This window comes from Aquila chrysaetos, chromosome Z (genome assembly GCF_900496995.4).
Source record: "Aquila chrysaetos chrysaetos chromosome Z, bAquChr1.4, whole genome shotgun sequence".
Lineage (NCBI taxonomy): Eukaryota > Metazoa > Chordata > Aves > Accipitriformes > Accipitridae > Aquila > Aquila chrysaetos.
This window is the reverse complement of record NC_044030.1, coordinates 37,462,830-37,482,273: the sequence shown is the minus strand read 5'-3', so window position 1 is coordinate 37,482,273 and position 19,444 is coordinate 37,462,830. Positions and strand designations below refer to the sequence as shown.

The following is a 19,444-nucleotide window of genomic DNA, read 5'->3' as shown; positions in this document are numbered from 1 at the left end:
CTCAGACAGGTATTGCCTGTGGCCCTGCAAAAAAAGGAAATAACTGTAGCTCCTTTCTCAGCAAGAATTTAACCAAGTAATGTCACATGAAAAAACACTTTCTTTTATGTCTGCACCCTTAAAAGCTCAGACATAACAGAAGAGTAAAGTGGGACCAACTTGCCAAGCAAACAAGCCCATCAGATGCAAAGATTAAACATGGACCTTTTCCCATCAAAAGTAGTGGGTTTGTGAGTGTGGAGTGAATAAAACAACGGTAGTATACAGTGCTGCTGACAGGAATGACTGTTACTGAAATTTATTCCCATAATGGAGGACAAAGTTTAAACCTCTAAAATAACTTGGGAGCTTCAGGAAGTGGAAAAGGGTTGACAAGAGGAGTACATCAAGTCTTCCTCCCAAATGGGAGGGGGACAGTCCCACACTGATGATCAGTAGGAACGTGGTTAGAGATATGCAAACATAAACATGTCTTTTTTTATCCACTAAAGGATAGAAATTAATGGGAGATTATGAAAAAAAGCTTCTAGTAAACATAGTCAACATAAGAAACCTAACTAACATCCAGGTGAAGCACAGTAAGGATTACATAACATTGGACATCTATGAGAACAGAGACTTTATGCCAAGGTACCCTCAAAATGTATGTTCCTCTGAAAAAGAAGCTCCAAGAAGAACATCTGACCAGCACCTCAGAGCTTCGTAGGTTTCAACATGAGCTCGTCTTGCTGAGAATGCTAAGGCAGAAATCAGGCTTAGCTCTTCATGCTAACAAGATTATCTGACATTTTTTCTAAGCATAAGGGTTGACTTTACTACAGCAGTGCATTCATACAAAGAAAAAAATCAATGCTACAAGTAAGAAAACATGTTTCTTCAGATAGAACATTGAAAATGTCCTGCTTTAGGAAGTTTCACCAAATTGTAATTGAATCACAATTTTCAGTAAATATGTGCATTTTCAGATGCAAGAATAGTATTTGGATCTATAGTTTAAGTGATAAAGTATCATAAAAATTTATGCTAACTAACAAGTTACTAGAAATTCTGCCATTACAGTCTATTTAAAAAAAAAATAATCACTAATGCCCAGAGCTATTTAAAAAGTAAGTATTCTTGTGTTGCCATGGGCTAGATTTAATTATCTCAAACCAAAGATATTTAGAGATACCAATACCTAAGATTTACCTATAGATGCCAAGTGTGGCACTATGCAAAATTAAATCATTTTCATGGCACCAACGTGACAGAAAATATGCTAGGAAGGTAATAATAGCCCTCTGTGTCTGGGTCAAACATCTAATCCCTCAGTGTGGGTGGACTGAACATGCTTAAAAATTAATTTTTATAGACTCCTGTAACCTTGCTATCCCTGCTTAGAATCAGAAGTATTAAGTCACACAAGGCTGCCTTTCTTACAGACTCGTATTCACAGGTAAATCAAGTGAACATTAATAACAGGATTTTGCTGGTCCTTTCTAAAGTATGCTTATATTTGGGCAGGGGGAAGAAAAAGTAACTACAATTAATTTTACCTTTAGGTGTTGGAATTGGTCTCTCAAGTCCATCTGCATGACCTAAGGGGTCATTTGAATCTGGAACTTCCATTTCACCTAGGAAGAAAAAAAGATTTTGTTGAATTGAGGTTCTGAGTTAATCTTTCTCTTAAATAGCATTATGACACTGAGTTCAGCAAACGCATTCAGACCAGATCCTGGTTCCAGAGTAGCACACAGGAAACACCTACTAACAAGGTCAGGATTTACCCATCACAGTTTAGAAAACTTGAAAATAATTTATGTTCTGGATTTACCTTGTGTTTGGCAAACATGGGCAGCATTAAAAAATACTTTCCAGTTCTTACCAGAATAAAATCCACATAGTTTACAAAGAACGCAAACATTTCCTGAAAGCAGTGTTGGTTCAGCAAATTAGCAGTACCTGAGCTTTACTGACAATCTCAGTTACAAAACAGCATAAATCTGCTTTTGAAGTTACATTACAGTAATTCAGATTCTATTTTCAGAGGTCAGACTCATCGTCTCTGCTGACTTTCTTATCCTATTCTCAGCCAGGTCCCTAAAAGATATCTCCCAGAAGTGAAAATGTAATAACCATTAGCCAAGTATTCCAAAGGGTGATGAAATGGACAGACATCTTTCTGTGTGCCCTCCTCACTTGTGTCTAATATATATCAGAATAAGCTAGAAACAACATTTAGCCAGCAGTTGCTGCAGACAGCAGACAATACTTCCACGTTCCTTTGGTTTTGCATGTCTTACAAAACCCTGACCATTATAAATGGGGGTTCATCTGTCTGCTCTCCCTTTTGAAAACACGATGCTGAGAGGAACAGAGTTGAACTTACAAATCAGATAAAGCTATAGGGGTGCTTTTACTAAAAACAACTTCTCAAATTACATCCCCAATATTTTTGTATTTCCTAATTTACATTCAGTCATCCAAATTCCTCATCACCTCGGCGTATCACCATGACAGCATGCAAATCTAAGGTCATCAGGATCTAAAGTGAAAGATCTGGGTTTTGTTGTAGATTTGTTAGGGGTGTACATGGTAATGTTTTGGGTAAAATGAAGGTAGGGAAAAAGCTCTCCCTCTTCCTTTTGTCTCCATTCCCCTTTCTTCAGACTAAACCCTGCAACACCACTCTGACTGCAAATCATAGTGATGAAACACAAGTAACCCCATCCCTACCTTCCACCACATTATGAAAGAAGAAAAGAATCGAGACTGACGTTATTGTTTTATTTTTGCTTTATGCTTTTACCCGTTATTTGAGAACAGAAGATTTACCTAACTTGCCTTTAAGCTTAGCAGGCAAAAACACAGAAATCAGAGACAACCTCTACCTCAGGCTGGGTCTGAAATTGTTTATTTTGTCACAGTACTGCCACCTTGTCACTTCATCTCTCCCTTCATCTCCCACTGCTTGAGGTTCCTACCCTGGCAGTACCACTGATTCCACTTGAGTTGTGTGCTCATTCCCAGACACCCCAATTAGAGTGATGGTGAAGACAGTGCTGTGCCCCTGCTAAGACATTCTCTTTCCAATTGGAACAGCTAAGGCTTGGGCAGACATCATCTTCTGCCACTACCAGCACTGGCCAATGGAAGTGGTATATAGTCTTCACCTGCAGAGTGGAGAGAGAAATGGAAATGGGTGGCCAAGGTGGTGGCATCTTAAATTGCCATTGTAAACCCTGCCCCAGTGTGTCTTCACACCCCTGAGGGCATGGTGCAGACTCAGTGCTTGACTTTTTACTGTACCAAAGTTTTGTTGACTTGTTTGATTTAGCGTGAACTGATGAATGCATGATAGGGATGCAAGTTCACCTCTATTCCCTTGCTTCTGCTTGACCTCCTCTATGTTGCACAAGGAGTTAAGAATAGGACAGCAACATTTATGGGCCACAAGGAAAATAAATCCAAGATGAGATATTGGAGTAAAAAGAAGAGTAGGAAAAGCAACTGTTCTTTTAGTCCACAAGCACCTCCATTTGGCTTGTCCTGGTGATCACAATCCACCAATATTCACAGGATGAAACATTATTTGTAGAAGCCCATTCTTAGGGACGCTTGGTTGCTTAACACTCAGACCTCCAGACTCCAAACTGCCTAAGATTTAATACCACGTGTTCAACTTTAAAATAGTTGTTTCCATTTCTTCAGTCATTTAGTGGGATTCACAACAAGAAAAAACATTGGAAGCTTAGATAAATGAGCATAGAAATGTCTTTAACTCTCTTCACTCCTTCCCAGACACGTATCTCCTAATTTTTTAAAGCTTTTCAAAACAAAGATGGAAAGAAACAAAAGCATTTGCTGATTTGAAAATATTTCAATAATAGTTTTGTGTGATTCACTTGTTCTTGATATGTTTATATCTGGAAAAAACATTAATCTCCAGATGTGCTTTACCAGAGAACAAACACAAACGGTAGACACCACCTACCAGCAAAATCTCCATAACTAAGCAAAGTTAAAATTGAAAATCCTTTGTGTACTTTGTAAACTATAAATACAAAATGGATCTGTCACTTAAACTTGCTTTTATGGAAGAAACATGTATATATTCTGTAATCTGCAAAATTCCATTTCAACCAAATTTATTATGAATTCCAAGCTTTAAACCTAAAGTTTCTGTACCACAACTTAAAATACCAAAAAGTTATTATCAATATGAAAATTTAAGTGTTTTACACTATAAATGCTTCTGGATCAGATGACCAACAAGTCACTACAACCCAATAAAACCTTTTCCTCTTGAGTTAAACAGAACTAAAAAATCCTGCAGTCAAGAACTTCAAGGAAAAAACTGTGTATTCCTGTTTAATATTATTTTCAGTGCTTTCTGATTTTGCATTAATAACTCAGTATATTTTTCCTGCTAGGAGGTGTTTTTCGCAACAGATTATAATTCTTGTTGTCATTTTTTCTTCAATTCCCCTCACTGTAGTGCAGACGCACCCCTGATCATGGGCCATCACCAACTCTCTGCAGTCTTATTCTTGTTTGAAGACCCCCTACACAACTGCGCTCCTGTTGACATCTGATTTTTAACTTACGTCCCTTTTCCCACTTTGTTTATTCAATATTTCAGTTAGGGTATGCCATTCTGCTTTTCTTCTTCCTACTTTCTGTAGCTTTTCCTGGCAGCATTTGTATGTGTTGTTCCACTGCCTGAAGGGGAGAAAAATCCATAAAGTAACTTAAGCTGTCCAAATTTCACTGTCAGTCTTGATCAGTGAGCAGCTACTGCTAGAAAAGATATAACTGTTCATTAAACTGATATTAGATGCAACAAAGATATTAGACAGTTGCATCTTTTTTCACATCTATTACAAATACAGCATTGTCATACAGTACTAAGAAAAAAGGTAGACTTGCAAAATACAAAACTGGCAGAAAAACAGCAATCCACAAAACAGTTGTTATTAAAAACTGGTACGAAGAGAAATGCTCAATATTTGAACCTTACAGGTGATATTATCAACTCACACTGGCAAGAAGTATGTTAACTAGCATGCTACTACATATATATGTAGCTGACTGAAGACAAATCAATCACCATGGTGTCTGGAAAGCATCTCAATGAACATATCTACATTGGTGTATGAGGAATCCCCACAGCAGGCTGGACAACTGTGCCAGTATATAGACAAAACAGCTGCACATGCTTATACAGTCCAAGCCTGAAAGAGTTCCTGGCAGAGGGCTTTGGGTGGCCCAGATGTTCCTGGAATGGAGAAGACAAAAATGAATTGTCTAAAAGGTATACAGGCTATCAAACTCCCTTATTTAAGACTACTAAAGAAAGTGAAGCAGGTAGGGAATGGGAGTAAAGACAGACGTGACTGAGAACAATGGAGACACAGAAGTGCACATGGGGAAAGATATTCTTAATACAAGATTTGTTCAGAACTGACCGTGACTACTAAGGACCAAGATCTTGGGCTCAGAATAGTTAGTTCCACCAAAACTGAGCTCAGTTCTCAGAAGCAGTAAGAAAAGAAAATCCAGTCACTATTGGGTACTTCTATCTAGGAAAGGAATAAAGAGTAAAACTGAAAGCGTCATTATGTGGCTGTGTAAATCTATGGCCTGCTCTCATAAATTGAACATTGCACGCTGTTGAGGCCCTCTCATCTCAAAAAGGGTACAGAAGAGTTGGAAGAATTTCAGACAAGAGCAGTGAGGATAATTAAAGTTATAAACCAGGTTTTGTGCAGCTGCTAGGATTTGTTGCTCTGGGAAGGACATAGTGGAGGTAAATGACAGTAAAGGTCTACGGAGTCGTTAGAGTCTTAAAGAGGATGGGCCAATCTCTCAGTAAAAGAAATGGGAGTATGAGGGAAAAACAGCAAAAAGCAATTTCAAAACAAAGCTAAAATGAGGTAAAGTTTTCTCAGACAAGGTGTAGTTAGGCTGTGGGCAGAGTTCACATGGTTACAGGTGAGACTGGACAAGTTCATGGAGCAAAATCCATTCAGACTTAACTAATTCATAGAACTCCTATGTGGGCAAGGAAGTCCCTGAGGTCAAAATGGCTGGAGGCTAGGTAAATACCCAGGATAGAGTAGTACTAGGTACACCAGACCTCTTCTTACACTTTTACTTCAGCATCTCCTTTTTGCTGCCATCAGAGTCAAGGCACCGGGTTGCACAGATCTCTCATGTGCTCCAGTATGGTTTCTCTCACATTTTTCACTTGCATATGTTCTCTGCTCAGACATTAAATGTATCACAGCTTATTTCTGAACATGCACGTCTTCAGTTTACATTTGCAGTGATAGTGTCAGGTAGAAAAGTTCACCAGTGTCTGTCCTCCTTGCACACTGCATGACCAGACAAGACTTCAGCATAACTAGAACTCAGCCTGAAAGCCAACTGCCAGCATGGGACAATGTATGTGCCAGATGCGCCACATGTCAGATCCCCAGGAATACCCATCTCTTCAGGGACCACACAGTCAAGTATAATGCAGATGCTGTTAACAGTACCTCTTTTAAACTGCTCACCCACACAAAAAGGATTCTTAACTTTTCAGAGCAATAAAGGAAGCTATTTCAACTTAAGGAAAATCCCAACTCCAAAAGAGAAACCATATTTAAAGTCAGTGTTCCCTATTTCTGATGTACAAAATACATTCTGTTCCTTTGACTTACCATAGCAAACTGCAGCAAGAAAACAAGCAGTATAGAAAATCCTTTTCCAAATTGAATATAAATAATTATCACTTCTTCTGTCAATTCCCTATTCCTGAAAATATGAGGAAGATTTGCTTACTGACAGGGTCCAGCACAGGCAGCTCCACTGCTCTGTTTTAGGCACCAATGACCAAAAAAATACACAAGCAAACATCCCATACTATTGAGACACGAATGCCCTTTCACACATTCAGAAACTAAATTGCCCAACTGATCACAGTGTCAACTCACAGGGCATACACCATTCATCATAAAAGAACTAAATTTTTCCCTCTGAAACAGTTATGAGTTCACAGATCCTTCATTATTTGGGAGGTAATTGCAATAAACAGATTTCAAAATGCTCATGGCCATAAGCAGACATCAAAACAATGCATTAATCTTCATCAAAAAGCCAGTCACAAGGAGGCAGTTATCATAATTGATACCAGAGACAAACCAAGGCCTCAGCCTCACACAGGAAGAGAATAATGAAGTCAGGTATTTTCAACCAGAATGGGCCTGATTAATTTAGAGCAGTTAAGGGCTGGCTGATGCAATGCCATGCAATGTTAATAACTGTCTTCCAGTTCTTGCGGAACACAGATGAGATCTTAAAAGATGGGAAATTGCACAAATACTTCCTATTATTTATTAAAAAGGGTAAAAAGGAGTGCCAGAGAATTATAGACCCATCATCTTAACTTCAATTCCTGGAAAAATAATGGAGCAAAGAGGTGATTTTTAAGCATTTACAATAAAGCAGAGACATGAGTAATAACCAACATAGAAGCCAACATTGACTTGGCTTACATGGATTAGAGCTGAACATACATCAATAATCTCAAGCTATGGCAAACCAGGCAAACATCATACTGGGACACATAAACAGTAGTAATCCTTCCAGTCGACTCAACGCTAGTAAGGCCCTGGAGTGTTTTCTCCAGCTTTTTGTATTCCATTTCAAGATGGATGTGGGTAAAACTGAAATACTACAACTAGTGCCATGAGGATGGTCTACAAAATGGGACCAACAAAAAGAAAAAATGGATGACTACTACGCCAGCTTAGTCTGAAGGAGATTAGGTGTGGAGTGAGAGCTAGCATTCTTCAAACACACAGGTGTCGGTGAATGAAGTTTTCCAGGGTGGCAGATTAGGCAAGCATCTATTGCGTATGATACTGCACAGATACAGCTAATGCTTCTTCTCCCAGGGTGAAACAGGACCTCTTAAGGTCTTTTCCAGTCTCATGATTCTATGAAGAAAACAACCATCCTAGTACCATTATATGTTAAATCCCAAAGCTTACAAATAAATCCTTCAACACTAACAATTGCACATAGCTATAATTAGGGAAACTGCAGATTTTTGTTCGGCCATTCCTTCCGCTCATCAATAATCCTGTTTCTGGAGCTGAAGCTATTTTCAGATTTAAACAGCAATATGCAACCTTTGCTTCCTGCGACTGTAACCTTTGACTCAGCTTCTAACTTTCTTCCAATAACATAAAACTCCCAAACTCTCTCTCTCCAGCCTAATACCCTCTAATATTCTGCTCTTTTCTTCATAAAACTTTGTTGACCTTCTGTCAATTACTAACCTCTGGAGCTCCCAAACAAAGAACCCACTGTACCCTTTGATTCAGCTGCCAATCTGATTACTTTGGCTGGGGGAGGCAGGCTGCTTGGGTTGCTGAATCAGGGCCTTTCATTGACATTTTTCTTTTCCAACATCTGCAGCCCCTGGCAACCAATTGCAGAGTGGGCTTGGCAGACCTGTAAAGGGTGGTGAATAGCCTACAAAAGATGCAGTTTGTAGCATAAAATCAGTGCGTCCCTTTCATAGTGATGGCAGATTAGAACCTCCACAGCACATGTTGCTTAAGTGCTGCAGCTTCACACAAAAATAGCTGAAGGTGGGGGAAATAACCTGCACTTTTTGTTGCAGTTGCTCTTCTCAGAGAACTGTGAAGTCTGAAAAACAGGTACTTCTTAGCTTGTTATGAGCTCGCAAAGCATACTATTCATAGGATAGTATGTTAACTAGTTAAATTTATTCTTTAGCCATCCAAAATCCTTTAAAATTACTTTCAGCTAAATTTATAGTAATTAAAATCTCTCACTATGAGACTATTAGAAAAGGAGTAAGCTTTTCTAAGCCTGCTCTGTTATAACATCAAATAACATTAAATAAGTATATTTAAAGTAAAACACCAGCCTGCAAGTCACAGAACCTTCAGAAAGCTGGTAGAAAACACAGACAAGAAACCTTTTACAAGAGCCAAGGTTGAGTTATACAGAATAAACTCCCACAATTTATAAGCATTCCTTATTGAAGTAAATCTCTTGTTTCATTAGTGTGAATTTTCCCCTCTTTTGATTTTTTTCTATTTTACCTAATAGCTATATTGAAATGGCTTCATCTCAGTAAGTATCAGGAAAAACAGTCTGTTGCAAAATGTGGGAACTGCACTAGGGGACAAAGGCAGATCTGAAGTTTATGAACTGTAGCAATGAAAAGGGCTTCATTATTTGTTTTGGACAGAAAATTTATCATTGATTTAAAATAAAATTCCAAACAAATACAAATATTAAACCACCTTCATTCTGCATAGCAAGACCTCATTTCTCAAACACATTTTAACAGAGATTCAAAATCCTATATTTTAGCATCCTTTTGTCCGTTAAATGCATAAAGAGGGAATCCGCATATTGCATTAATCTCTGTTACTGTGAATTTTTGTGTTCACAGGCTGATCCAAGATAGACTAGTTGTCTGTTTTGGAAAACTAGCAGTCAAGTGCATGACGAAAAATCTGCTTTACAAATTTCACAAGGTTCCCACAGGAACTTCCTCATTTAATAAAACAATCCTTATTAACCTACCATCAAACCACTGTAAAACACAGTAGAAGAAATCAGCTGGCCATCAGCACAAAACTGCAGAGAAGGAATGATTCTTGTTTTCTACACAGAGCTGCGAGTAACTTCCAAAACAGAAAAAAGAATAATGAAGATGCAGTTTATCTTCTTAGCCATCAACCAGGCGCCTCACCAAGTACTATGAAGTCAGCGTGAAAAGAACGAAATCAGATAAGTCATTTAAAATATTATTACCAGGGATTCGAACACACTTCAATGAATACTTTGATTTATTTTAATGCCTCATACTGTTAATGTGTATTTTACATTAGCCACACGGCTGCATTTGCACCATCAATCTTTACGCTTTCATTATACAACCAACCCTCATCATCGGGCTTAGCTATTAAATAACATAGATTCTTCCTCCTGCAACTCATACTTGCCACTTAAAATGGGAGTTCAGAAATGTCAGTCAAACCAAAGATAAAGATTTGTTCAGACTTCATTCACAGAAGAACACTCATTAACAGCTGTCACAACGTTACAGTAAACCAAATAGCACCCATGGAAAAGAAGATACTAATTCTAAGTCAGCATTTTCAGTGCACAATCAAGTTCTGAAGATGCAAAGCTTTAGATTACAAATGATTCTATAAATTCACAGCCAAACCACTCTTTTGATAAAGTGACAATAAAGTCCATTCCTCTTATTTTACAACGCAGAGTGGAGATTATTAAACAGGAACGCAGCCTGCACGAAGGAATATCCAAATCCAATTTGCAGTTCTTAGGACTTCCTGCAAAGTCCTGGCCAAGTTACCTTAGGCCAGATTGCTAAAAGCATTTGATGCCAAAAGATGCAGACAGGTGTCTACCAGAATTTTCAAAAGCATGTGGGCACCCAAATCTCATGCCTGCAGTAAATGTCCCTTAATCTTTCGTACCTCAGTTGCCCAGGGGCTAAGAGAGGGAAACATTAGCTCCCTGATGTGGTTCCCAGTGCAGCTGCACGAGTGTTTGAGCCAGCACAAGGAAGGGAGAAGCATGGAAGCAAGAAGATGGGGCAGAGAAAAGGCAGGGGGGAGTTTTTTGATGACTGTGGTGATTTATGCCACTTTCAACTGATCACAGTATTCCAGACTTAAAAGTTATTCCTGCACACTGCGGAGGAGAAACCTTATAGTCACTGCAAAGTGCTAGCTTTGCTCCTAGTAAAGAAAGGCAAAAATCGAAGCAATATTTGGAAACAAATTAAGATGTAATTATGCCAATGAAACTGTTCCGGATGTTTCATAAATAAAAATGAACTCCACAGTATTTACAGAACAAAATACTTGAAGCTTTTTAAACCACAAATGCATTTCAATGTCACTTCTAATTTAGCAACAATGGAACCAAGTCTACTACCTATCATAAACATAGTTTTTCTGTACAACTCTATATTGAGCAGTCCAAGTCGATATACTGAGGAGCATATAAAAGCCTTGAAGCATCAAAAAACCACAAGTCATTCTGGATTTCATAACAAATGTTCTTTGTTGGTAATGCATTATGCTAAAAAAAAAGTAAAAAAAAAAGTAAAGCAATTGTGGGTACATTCCAAGGCACTTCACCACCTCAGCTGTAAAATCATAGTTTAAACACAACCAATAGAGGCTCTGAACACACCTGCAGTAGCTCAAAGAACACCAAGCAACATGATAATTATCCATGGCATTATTACATGATTGATTATTTTACTGCTTCTGGCTGTGAAAACAAAATAGTCTCAACCAAATGGTTGAAAATAATCATGATTTATGAGTATAACACTCCATCAACTGGGATAAACAACGATTTTCACAGTGCTCTTTTTTTCTGAAAAATATTTTAGAATCCAAAAATGCCAGTTCTGTTTGCAGCCTTAGGCTGAAATCTTTAAGACTCTAAGTCAGAAAAACAGTCCTAGTCAGACAGACACTTGAAAATGGTCTTATTTCTAAGCACACTCCTAAAATGCTTTTCTATATTTGAAACAAAACAACATTCATCTCCTGCAGTCTAGGTGGCAATGTAAAAGCAGCACAGATCACAACTGAGTGTAACAGAATATAGTAGAAGCTGCTACTACCTATTCTAATGGTTATTCGGACTGAGTCGACAACTACAGGCAGTGGCATGACTGTAAGTGTAAAAAAACATTCCTACACTTTGTTTAGTTTTCACTCTCTAATTGTATTTCAAAAGCAGGAATTCCAGCACCAGTCCTGGAAGGTAGAGCTCTGCTCTCCAGAAAACAGTAAATAGCATATTCATATTAATCAGAGCACTTTCTGAATTATAAAAGTGTTTGTGGGTAAGTATTATAACCATCTTCCTGACAGAAAGGATACAGTGGAGGCCAATGAATAATTAGTTCTCAAACCCCAGTGCCTGATACTAAACACTAATTTGAGAAACCTGGGCACTCAGGCTGGAGGCCTGGGTTATCAGTATTCTAAAGGCTGGCAAATGAGCCAATGATGGGGCAATATTTATCCTTAAATAAATTCATTAAATAGATGTTCCTGTTCTTTCCTATCATTAAGCATCACAATTTTTTAAAAGACCCAAGCGGATAGAAAAGTATGCTTCTGGCTCTCTGGAGCTCTACCTACCCACTTGGGATTTGTCTTCACTAAGTCATATTAGAACATGCTTTTACAAAGTTATGCTGCTAATATGTAACACCAAATACTGTGTTCAAAGAGAAGCAGCTGCTCATTAGTCAAAATTATTTCTTACTGTAGGTTTTGCTCATGACCAGTTGGCATAAAGTTAAATATGCCAGATTCAATTCTTAGAGAGGGCAAATTTCTTTTTAACACAAAATATCTTGGTTTCTAGATCAAGCGCTCAAAATTCTTAATTTTCTACTGAAAGTTCTCTTTATAATGAGTAATTAGTTATGGTCTATATACACCAAAAAAAAGAGTAATCCCTCTCCCTTACTGGCAGTTCAGTTTGTACTGACAGCCGTGGAGCAAGTATGGAGGGAGCAAGTCAGTGTGCAGGTGTTGTGCCAGGCAAGTCACAAGTGAGCACTCCCAGCACTTGTGACAAGATCAAATATTGTTGGTGGCTAAACATCATTGTGTGAGTGTGTGTGTGTGCGCATGCATGTGTGCATCCACATTTGCCTGTGTGTGTAGAAAATGGAGGTCAAAGATAAGAAAGCATGCCAGGATATAAAGGAAACTAACACCCGATCTATATTTTAGCCATTGAAAAATGCAAACCAGTTATTCTAATTGAAAGTTTAAAAGAGATGTTATTGATTTGTTTTAGTAGGCTTTCCTAAATTTTCACAGTATGGAGTTATTTATTTAAATAACATTAATATAAACATAAAGTTTAAATAATATTGATATGTATTCAATTGAGAGTAAATATCTAAACCACACAATATTTCTGCTAACGAGCTGCTTGTCCAGTCTAGATGATAGGAAAAAAACTTTTTCTTCCTACTGCAGAATCTGTTTGACTTCTTGGATTACAACTGAGTGTGTACAGTGAAGTCATAGTGGTTGCCTGCTCTGAAAGGAACTCCCGTTTCTCTTTCTTCTTAAACTATCTTTGCTGCTACAGGGGAGGGGGGCGAAATAACTCAGATGCATAAGTGGACTTTGATACAGTTGCTCGTTGTTATTTGTCTTTAATTAACAGAGCCAAGCAACACTTTTCTGCATGAAAAGAGATGGGATATTATTTGCTTATACTATTCTAAAAAACAATAATAAAAAAAGAGTAGAGCCCTGAGGTGGAAAACAGAGTAAGCAGAGTGCTTCCAGATGTGGATACAGGCCATTTTCAGTGGGTGGACAGTGAAAGAACTAGATGAAAACATGGTCACAGTCCCACTAACACTAGCCAACATGGCCATTTCCAAATGACATAATGACGCACCGGAGCTCCCTTCTGCCATGCCTGCCTGCACGCAGAGCAAGGAGCAGCTTCCCTAACCCAGGGGTACAGAGGAGAGCCCAGGCATGCACTCCCCAGCAGCTGGGCTGAAAGCACTGGGCAGTTTCCACCCAACTGCTACCTATTTCCCTGAGCCAGGCAGGGATTTCCTGAGCTCCCAGTATCATTCCTCATTATCCAGTTTAATGATTGTAACTGATGCTAACCACAAGATCAGCCTTAACCATTTTATTACGATTTCACCTCAAGCAGCAACGTTGGAAGGCTGTCACACTGCCATTTTAATGAGTCCTGAAAGCAACACTTGCGCAGTGCTTTTTCACAGTTGCATCTTCCCACCAAAGAGCTCTGAACCTTGCATATATAAACTCCTATTTTGCAAACTACAGACTTTCTCACCTTTTTGTTACTGTGACAGCAGGACTGACATAGTTTTTTGATTATTGCATGGGTCAGTTTTGCTTCTACATCGTCAAAATACCGTGGCTGTAAAACACCTGTTTTCATGACATGTAAGTGAGAAACAACACACACAACCTAATTTTAGATTGCAAGGTTAGCTCATAGCACTGAGCCATGACCTCAAATTCTTGCTCATATATTGAGCAAATCTTGGCTAAGTCACATGCAACCACAGCTGAGATTTCAGACATGGTTTCAGAAAAGCACTCACTTGAAGCGATAGCCTCTTAACAAATGCAACAAAAAGCTCACATCTGTGAGTAAGCTATTGCAGTCATAATCATAGTTGGGAGTGGAACAAGCTGTGTGGAACGAGCAGCATTTACTGCTGGAAAATTGGCTGGTTCCAACCCTGAAGTGCAAAGCACACAAAAGCCAACAGCCACTCCAAGCAACGGCCAAACATACTGCTCTTCATTTCTAATACTTCTGAGCCATAATGCAGATACCTCAGCTTTGGGATTGGAAAAGATTGTGTTTTAAGGAAGAAGAATGTTCTTCACAATGAGCATTAAAATTGGGACATGTATTCTGTTTTCATGCATTTTATTATGTTTCAACATTTAAAAATATACATAGCATGTATTCTGCTCAGATACAAATGTAACTTTTATATTTGATACGTTCCCTTACAACCACTGTTTACTTAATCAAAGTGGACAGCTGTGGTTTTCATTATCCTTAAGGAAATATTTGCACAGGTATTACTTACTTGTGTTATACATTACCATAAATTTTTGCAAGCAAAAGCCAACCATGCCTATCTAAATGTCTTCATATATGAACTTTTTGTAACAAGTGTGAGCAATTGCCAAAAAAATTGTTCCAAGTGTGTAAGCAGTTGCCTTCCTTCATGTTAGCTATGGACAGCTTTAAAACTTCATTGGCTCTGAAGTACAGAAAAAGACTGCTAACTCCAGCCAGCAGGAGAGGATGCTAGAACCAGAATACATCTCTATACAGAGCAATCAAAGCAGCCATTATAGCAGAGAATACCATTAAGAAATGACATCATTTTAGGCACTTGTAGGAATCTAAGACTTTTGTTGATAACGAAGCTTCAACGGAAGTGTCCCATGTTGTGTGATGTACACGGAAGCAACCTATGCATAGTTGGGACTCACTGTGCAATGGAAAGACAAAAAACTGCTAAGCTTAATGGGCAACTTTTTAACTGCAAACGCTCATTGTTTATTCTCAGTAGTGGATATATTCTAAAATATTAACTGGGTTTCCTCTGTGTGCTGGATTTGGCCGGGATAGAGTTGAATTTTCTTCATAGTGGCTGGTATGGGGTTATGTTTTGGATTTGTGCTGGAAACAGTGTTGATAACACGGGGATGTTGTATTTACTGCTGAGCAGTGCTTACAAAGAGTCAGGGCCTTTTCTGCCTCTCACACCACCCCAGCAGCGAGTGGGCTGGGGGTGCATAAGAAGTTGGGAGGGGACACAGCAGAGACAGTTGACCCCAACTGACCACAGGGATATTCCAGACCATATGACATCACTGCTCAGCATACAAAGCTGGGGGAAGAAGGAGGAGGGGGGCGATGTTCAGAGTTACGGCATTTGTCTTTCCAAGTAACCATTACGCATGCTGGAGCCCTGCTTTCCTAGAGATGGCTGAACACCTGCCTGCTGATGGGAAGTGGTGAATGAATTCCTTGTTTTGCTTTGCTTGCGTGCACAACTTTTGCTTTACCTGTTAAACCGTCTTTATCTCAGCCCATGAGTTTCCTCACTTTTACTCTTCCAGTTCTCTCCCCCCTCCCACTGTGAGGGCAGTGAGCAAGCGGCTGTGTGGTGCTTAGTTGCTGGCTGGGGTTAAACCATGACAATGGTATTAAAAAAGAAGTAGAATCAAATCTTTCCATCCTTGATTGCACATGCAGTCAAACCACTTTCCCTGCACTCTGAGAATTTCCCAGGTCTGGCTGGTACAGAGCCCATCAGATAACTACCAGCTCATTCTGCGCTACTGCACAGGCTGTGATCTGCGTTATTTGGCACAGCAGCTGATTCAGAGAGGGAACTGCCAGAAATGGAGAAGATGGCAGTCTGAGCTCAGCACGGACAGGTCAGGGGCTCTGTCAAGATTGAAAGGAGCCAAGCTGTAGGAGTGACAGGAGAATGCCCAGTCAAGCAGGGTGGAAGCGAGAAACTCACAACAGTGTAAGACAGTTGGCTGGCAAGATAACTTCAAAGCAGAGTGCATTTCTTCTCACTTGTCTGACCGTTTTGCTGCCCACCCACGCTACTCAACATTAATACAAGGCCAACAGTTTGTTTCCTATCAAAAGGATAGATTGCCTGTTATGAAATAAGCCCAGTTGCTTGAGTTTAACCTGACAAAGCTTCACAGCAATAGAAATAGTTATCTGACGGTTGCCTGGGGGCTCAGCGTCATTTACAGTAAATAACATTTACATGACAAAAGACTACCATAAAAATTAGCAACCACTAGCTATCTTTGCTAGCAGTCACAGACATGACATCATTAAAGTAGTCAGAGGTGATCTATCGTGGTACCGAAGACTAAGAAAGTTTATTACATCTGCCACCAGTTTTGTGAAAACAGAGCTTTTTCTTCTCCAGTACTGAGGCATTAATTTCTCGGCACTTACCTTTTTAAAATGTTTGTTATTTACAACATATTTTTTTGGTGAGCATCCAGCTGTTTCCTTGTCACTCTTTGGGAGTATGTGAGAACCTACATCTTCCTACAACAAAACTCAACTACAGCCAAATCTTTAAATCTTGGCAGAGTACCTGCATTGACAGAGTACTGCATGTAGCAGTTACTGTGTTACTAAAGGTATGGGAGGTTATTTTTCCCAGTATGCATGTTCCTGTGCTTTGGGAAAATACTTAGGGAATTCTGTCCAAAGCACCAAGTGTGATGTTAACCGCAACTTAACCATTAGTTGTATGCTGTGGCACTGAAGAAATGCATCTCTGAAAAGACTGGAGTGGTTATTTGCATGCCATGCACTTTCTATTGCTAGACATGAAATTAAGAATACACTGGGAAAAAGCTTCTCTGGATCTTCCACTACGTCAACTACTTACTGACTCTTAGGTTTTCTACAAAGCAGCCAACATGAAAGAGACTTGGTGATTTACAGTCCAACGCTATGAATGTAGATAAGATCTGGGCAAAGATCTAAAACAAAACAAAGAACTGTATACTAGTCTTGGAATGGCTTCTCAAATATTTAAAACTAGCATGACCCAGAAAGCCAACTGATTGATATACTGCCCTCAACCTTGTCACTCTTGGCTAGTCTGTTTTTCTCTGCTCTGTCTCTGTATTCTGTCTTGTATATATTCATCTGAAATACCTAACCTCACTCATTTGATAAAGTAAGCATTGTACATATAATAGGTTATTAAGTGCTCTGCTCAGTTACTTAGCTGTCCATGAGCACCTCCTGACTATGCAATATGCAGAGACATCATTTTTGCTAGTATGACTCTTCAGAAAAAAAGTATCATTAGAAAAGCCTGTTAAGATGCCTCCTAGGATAATGAGAGTCAAACATATTCTAAGAGTATTTATTTTCATTTTGTTTATTTATTAAATGAAATTATATATCATTTGCATTTTCTCCTACTTGGAAAAAAATAAATAGTAAATTATTCCTCAAAAAAAGAAAATTCTCTGTATATTTATAAACATATCTACCTCCAATAAAACTAAAAGCCAGTCAAACTGCTAATACAGGAAATCTTAGTAATAACACAACGTAAATTAACTCCATTTCCTCCTTATACTTGCCTCACAAACACAACATATACTAATCTTCATAACAGAGAGAAGCAGTGGTAACCTTGAACATGCAAACATGACATGTCAATCCAAATATAAAAAATGAACAGAAAAAAAATTATTGTGCATATAAAGGAAATAAAACAGGCTGTACTACATATACATATTTCTCCCTCCTATTTTTCTCCTCTTCTGCACAAAAATAAGAATACAAACAACCCAAGCCCTCCTTCCAAAACTTGTAAAAGAATCTAAATTTCACAGCTTATGCAGAAATTGAAAGAGAAGTCAGAATTGAGTATCTGGCACTGCAATTCTCGCATGCTTACAACTGCTAGCACGCATTTGAGAAAAGAACAGTAACAGATGGAGTCCTTAACTGGCATAAATCCCCTTCCAGGAAAAGGTCTACAAAATGGCAAAAATGAAATTAAATTATGATGATGAAGGAGGAGATTCATAGACTGCAAAAGTCAGCTTTGAAGAACATGTATCGTTGCCACAGCACAGCAACTCAAGTAGTCACAGGACTGAATTCCCTTACCTTAACCCATCTTTCTACCCATCACTTTCCATGAGGCAAAGGCTACTGCAAACTTTCAGTCACTTGGTTTGCCAGGACTTTGTGAAACTGCTTCATAAACAAAAGAGGCAAGTTATATACTGTATTATGTTACTGTAACAAGGCTTTTAAGCAGATTTTAAGTGACCTTATTGGCCTGAGTCATAAAGCAGTAATTCTTAGTGGACTTACAATTTATGGTCAAATTTGACTTGAGCAATAGCCCCTTACTGCTTTATTTAGTACAAAAGGCTATATCACATTCTGATTTATTGCATTCCGATTGCTATGCTTTTACTTTTTTAGAACGGATTTATAACAATGCTATTAATAGAGCTCCAGTACAATGACAACAAGCAAGTCAATAACCACACACTTTTGTATGCATTTTGCTTTTCAGATAAAGAACCTAACAGTCAATACCAACGTCAAAGTGCTAGCATATCAACTACAACTATTATAACAGCTAGGTTAGTATAAGATCCAATTATGTCAGTTCATTGCAAAAGTGTGCCTAATGAGGTATATTGAGCAAAATCATTTATTACAAGATACAAGTATAACTGAATTTCTGTAGCTTTCCCAGATTCCAGTGACTAAGCATTCAAAGCTGCTGCTTAGGTGCAGTAACGTTTAACACAGAATAATAATGTAAGGTGAAGTCTTTATGTTAAGTTGACATTTTCCTCCACAGACTTTCTAGCTAAGGTTTGTGAGAGAAAGAGCTCAGGGAGACCGAGCACATGTTGGCAAACAACAGTGGGAACAAAGGCTGTAATTGCTACTCATCCCACTTCAGTCAACTAGAATATAAAAAAGGCTGACCAAAATTCAGACTTGCTCGGAGGACATTTGGAGACTAAACTATAATTCAGTACCAATAGGAATGAAATTCTCATAGAATCATAGAATGATAAAATGGTTTAGGTTGGAAGGGGCCTTAAAGATCACCTAGTTCCAACCCCCCTGCCATGGGCAGGGACACCTTCCACTAGACCACGTTGCTCAAAGCCCCATCCAACCTGGCCTTGAACACTTCCAGGGATGGGGCATCCACAGCCTCTCTGGGCAACCTGTTCCAGTGCCTCACCACCCTCACAGTCAAGAACTTCTTCCTTACATCTAATCTAAATCT

The 19,444-nt window shown here is 38.8% G+C and overlaps 1 protein-coding gene across 1 annotated transcript in view; it reads right to left on the bottom strand.

Annotated features, from left to right (window-relative positions):
• Window positions 1–19,444, bottom strand: part of ROR2 (receptor tyrosine kinase like orphan receptor 2) — a 165,983-nt gene that overhangs the window by 53,185 nt on the left and 93,354 nt on the right. The window contains exon 2 of the mRNA XM_030005620.1: window positions 1,536–1,613. Coding sequence (XP_029861480.1) covers window positions 1,536–1,613 — 78 coding nt within the window. The remainder of the gene's footprint in view (window positions 1–1,535; window positions 1,614–19,444) is intronic.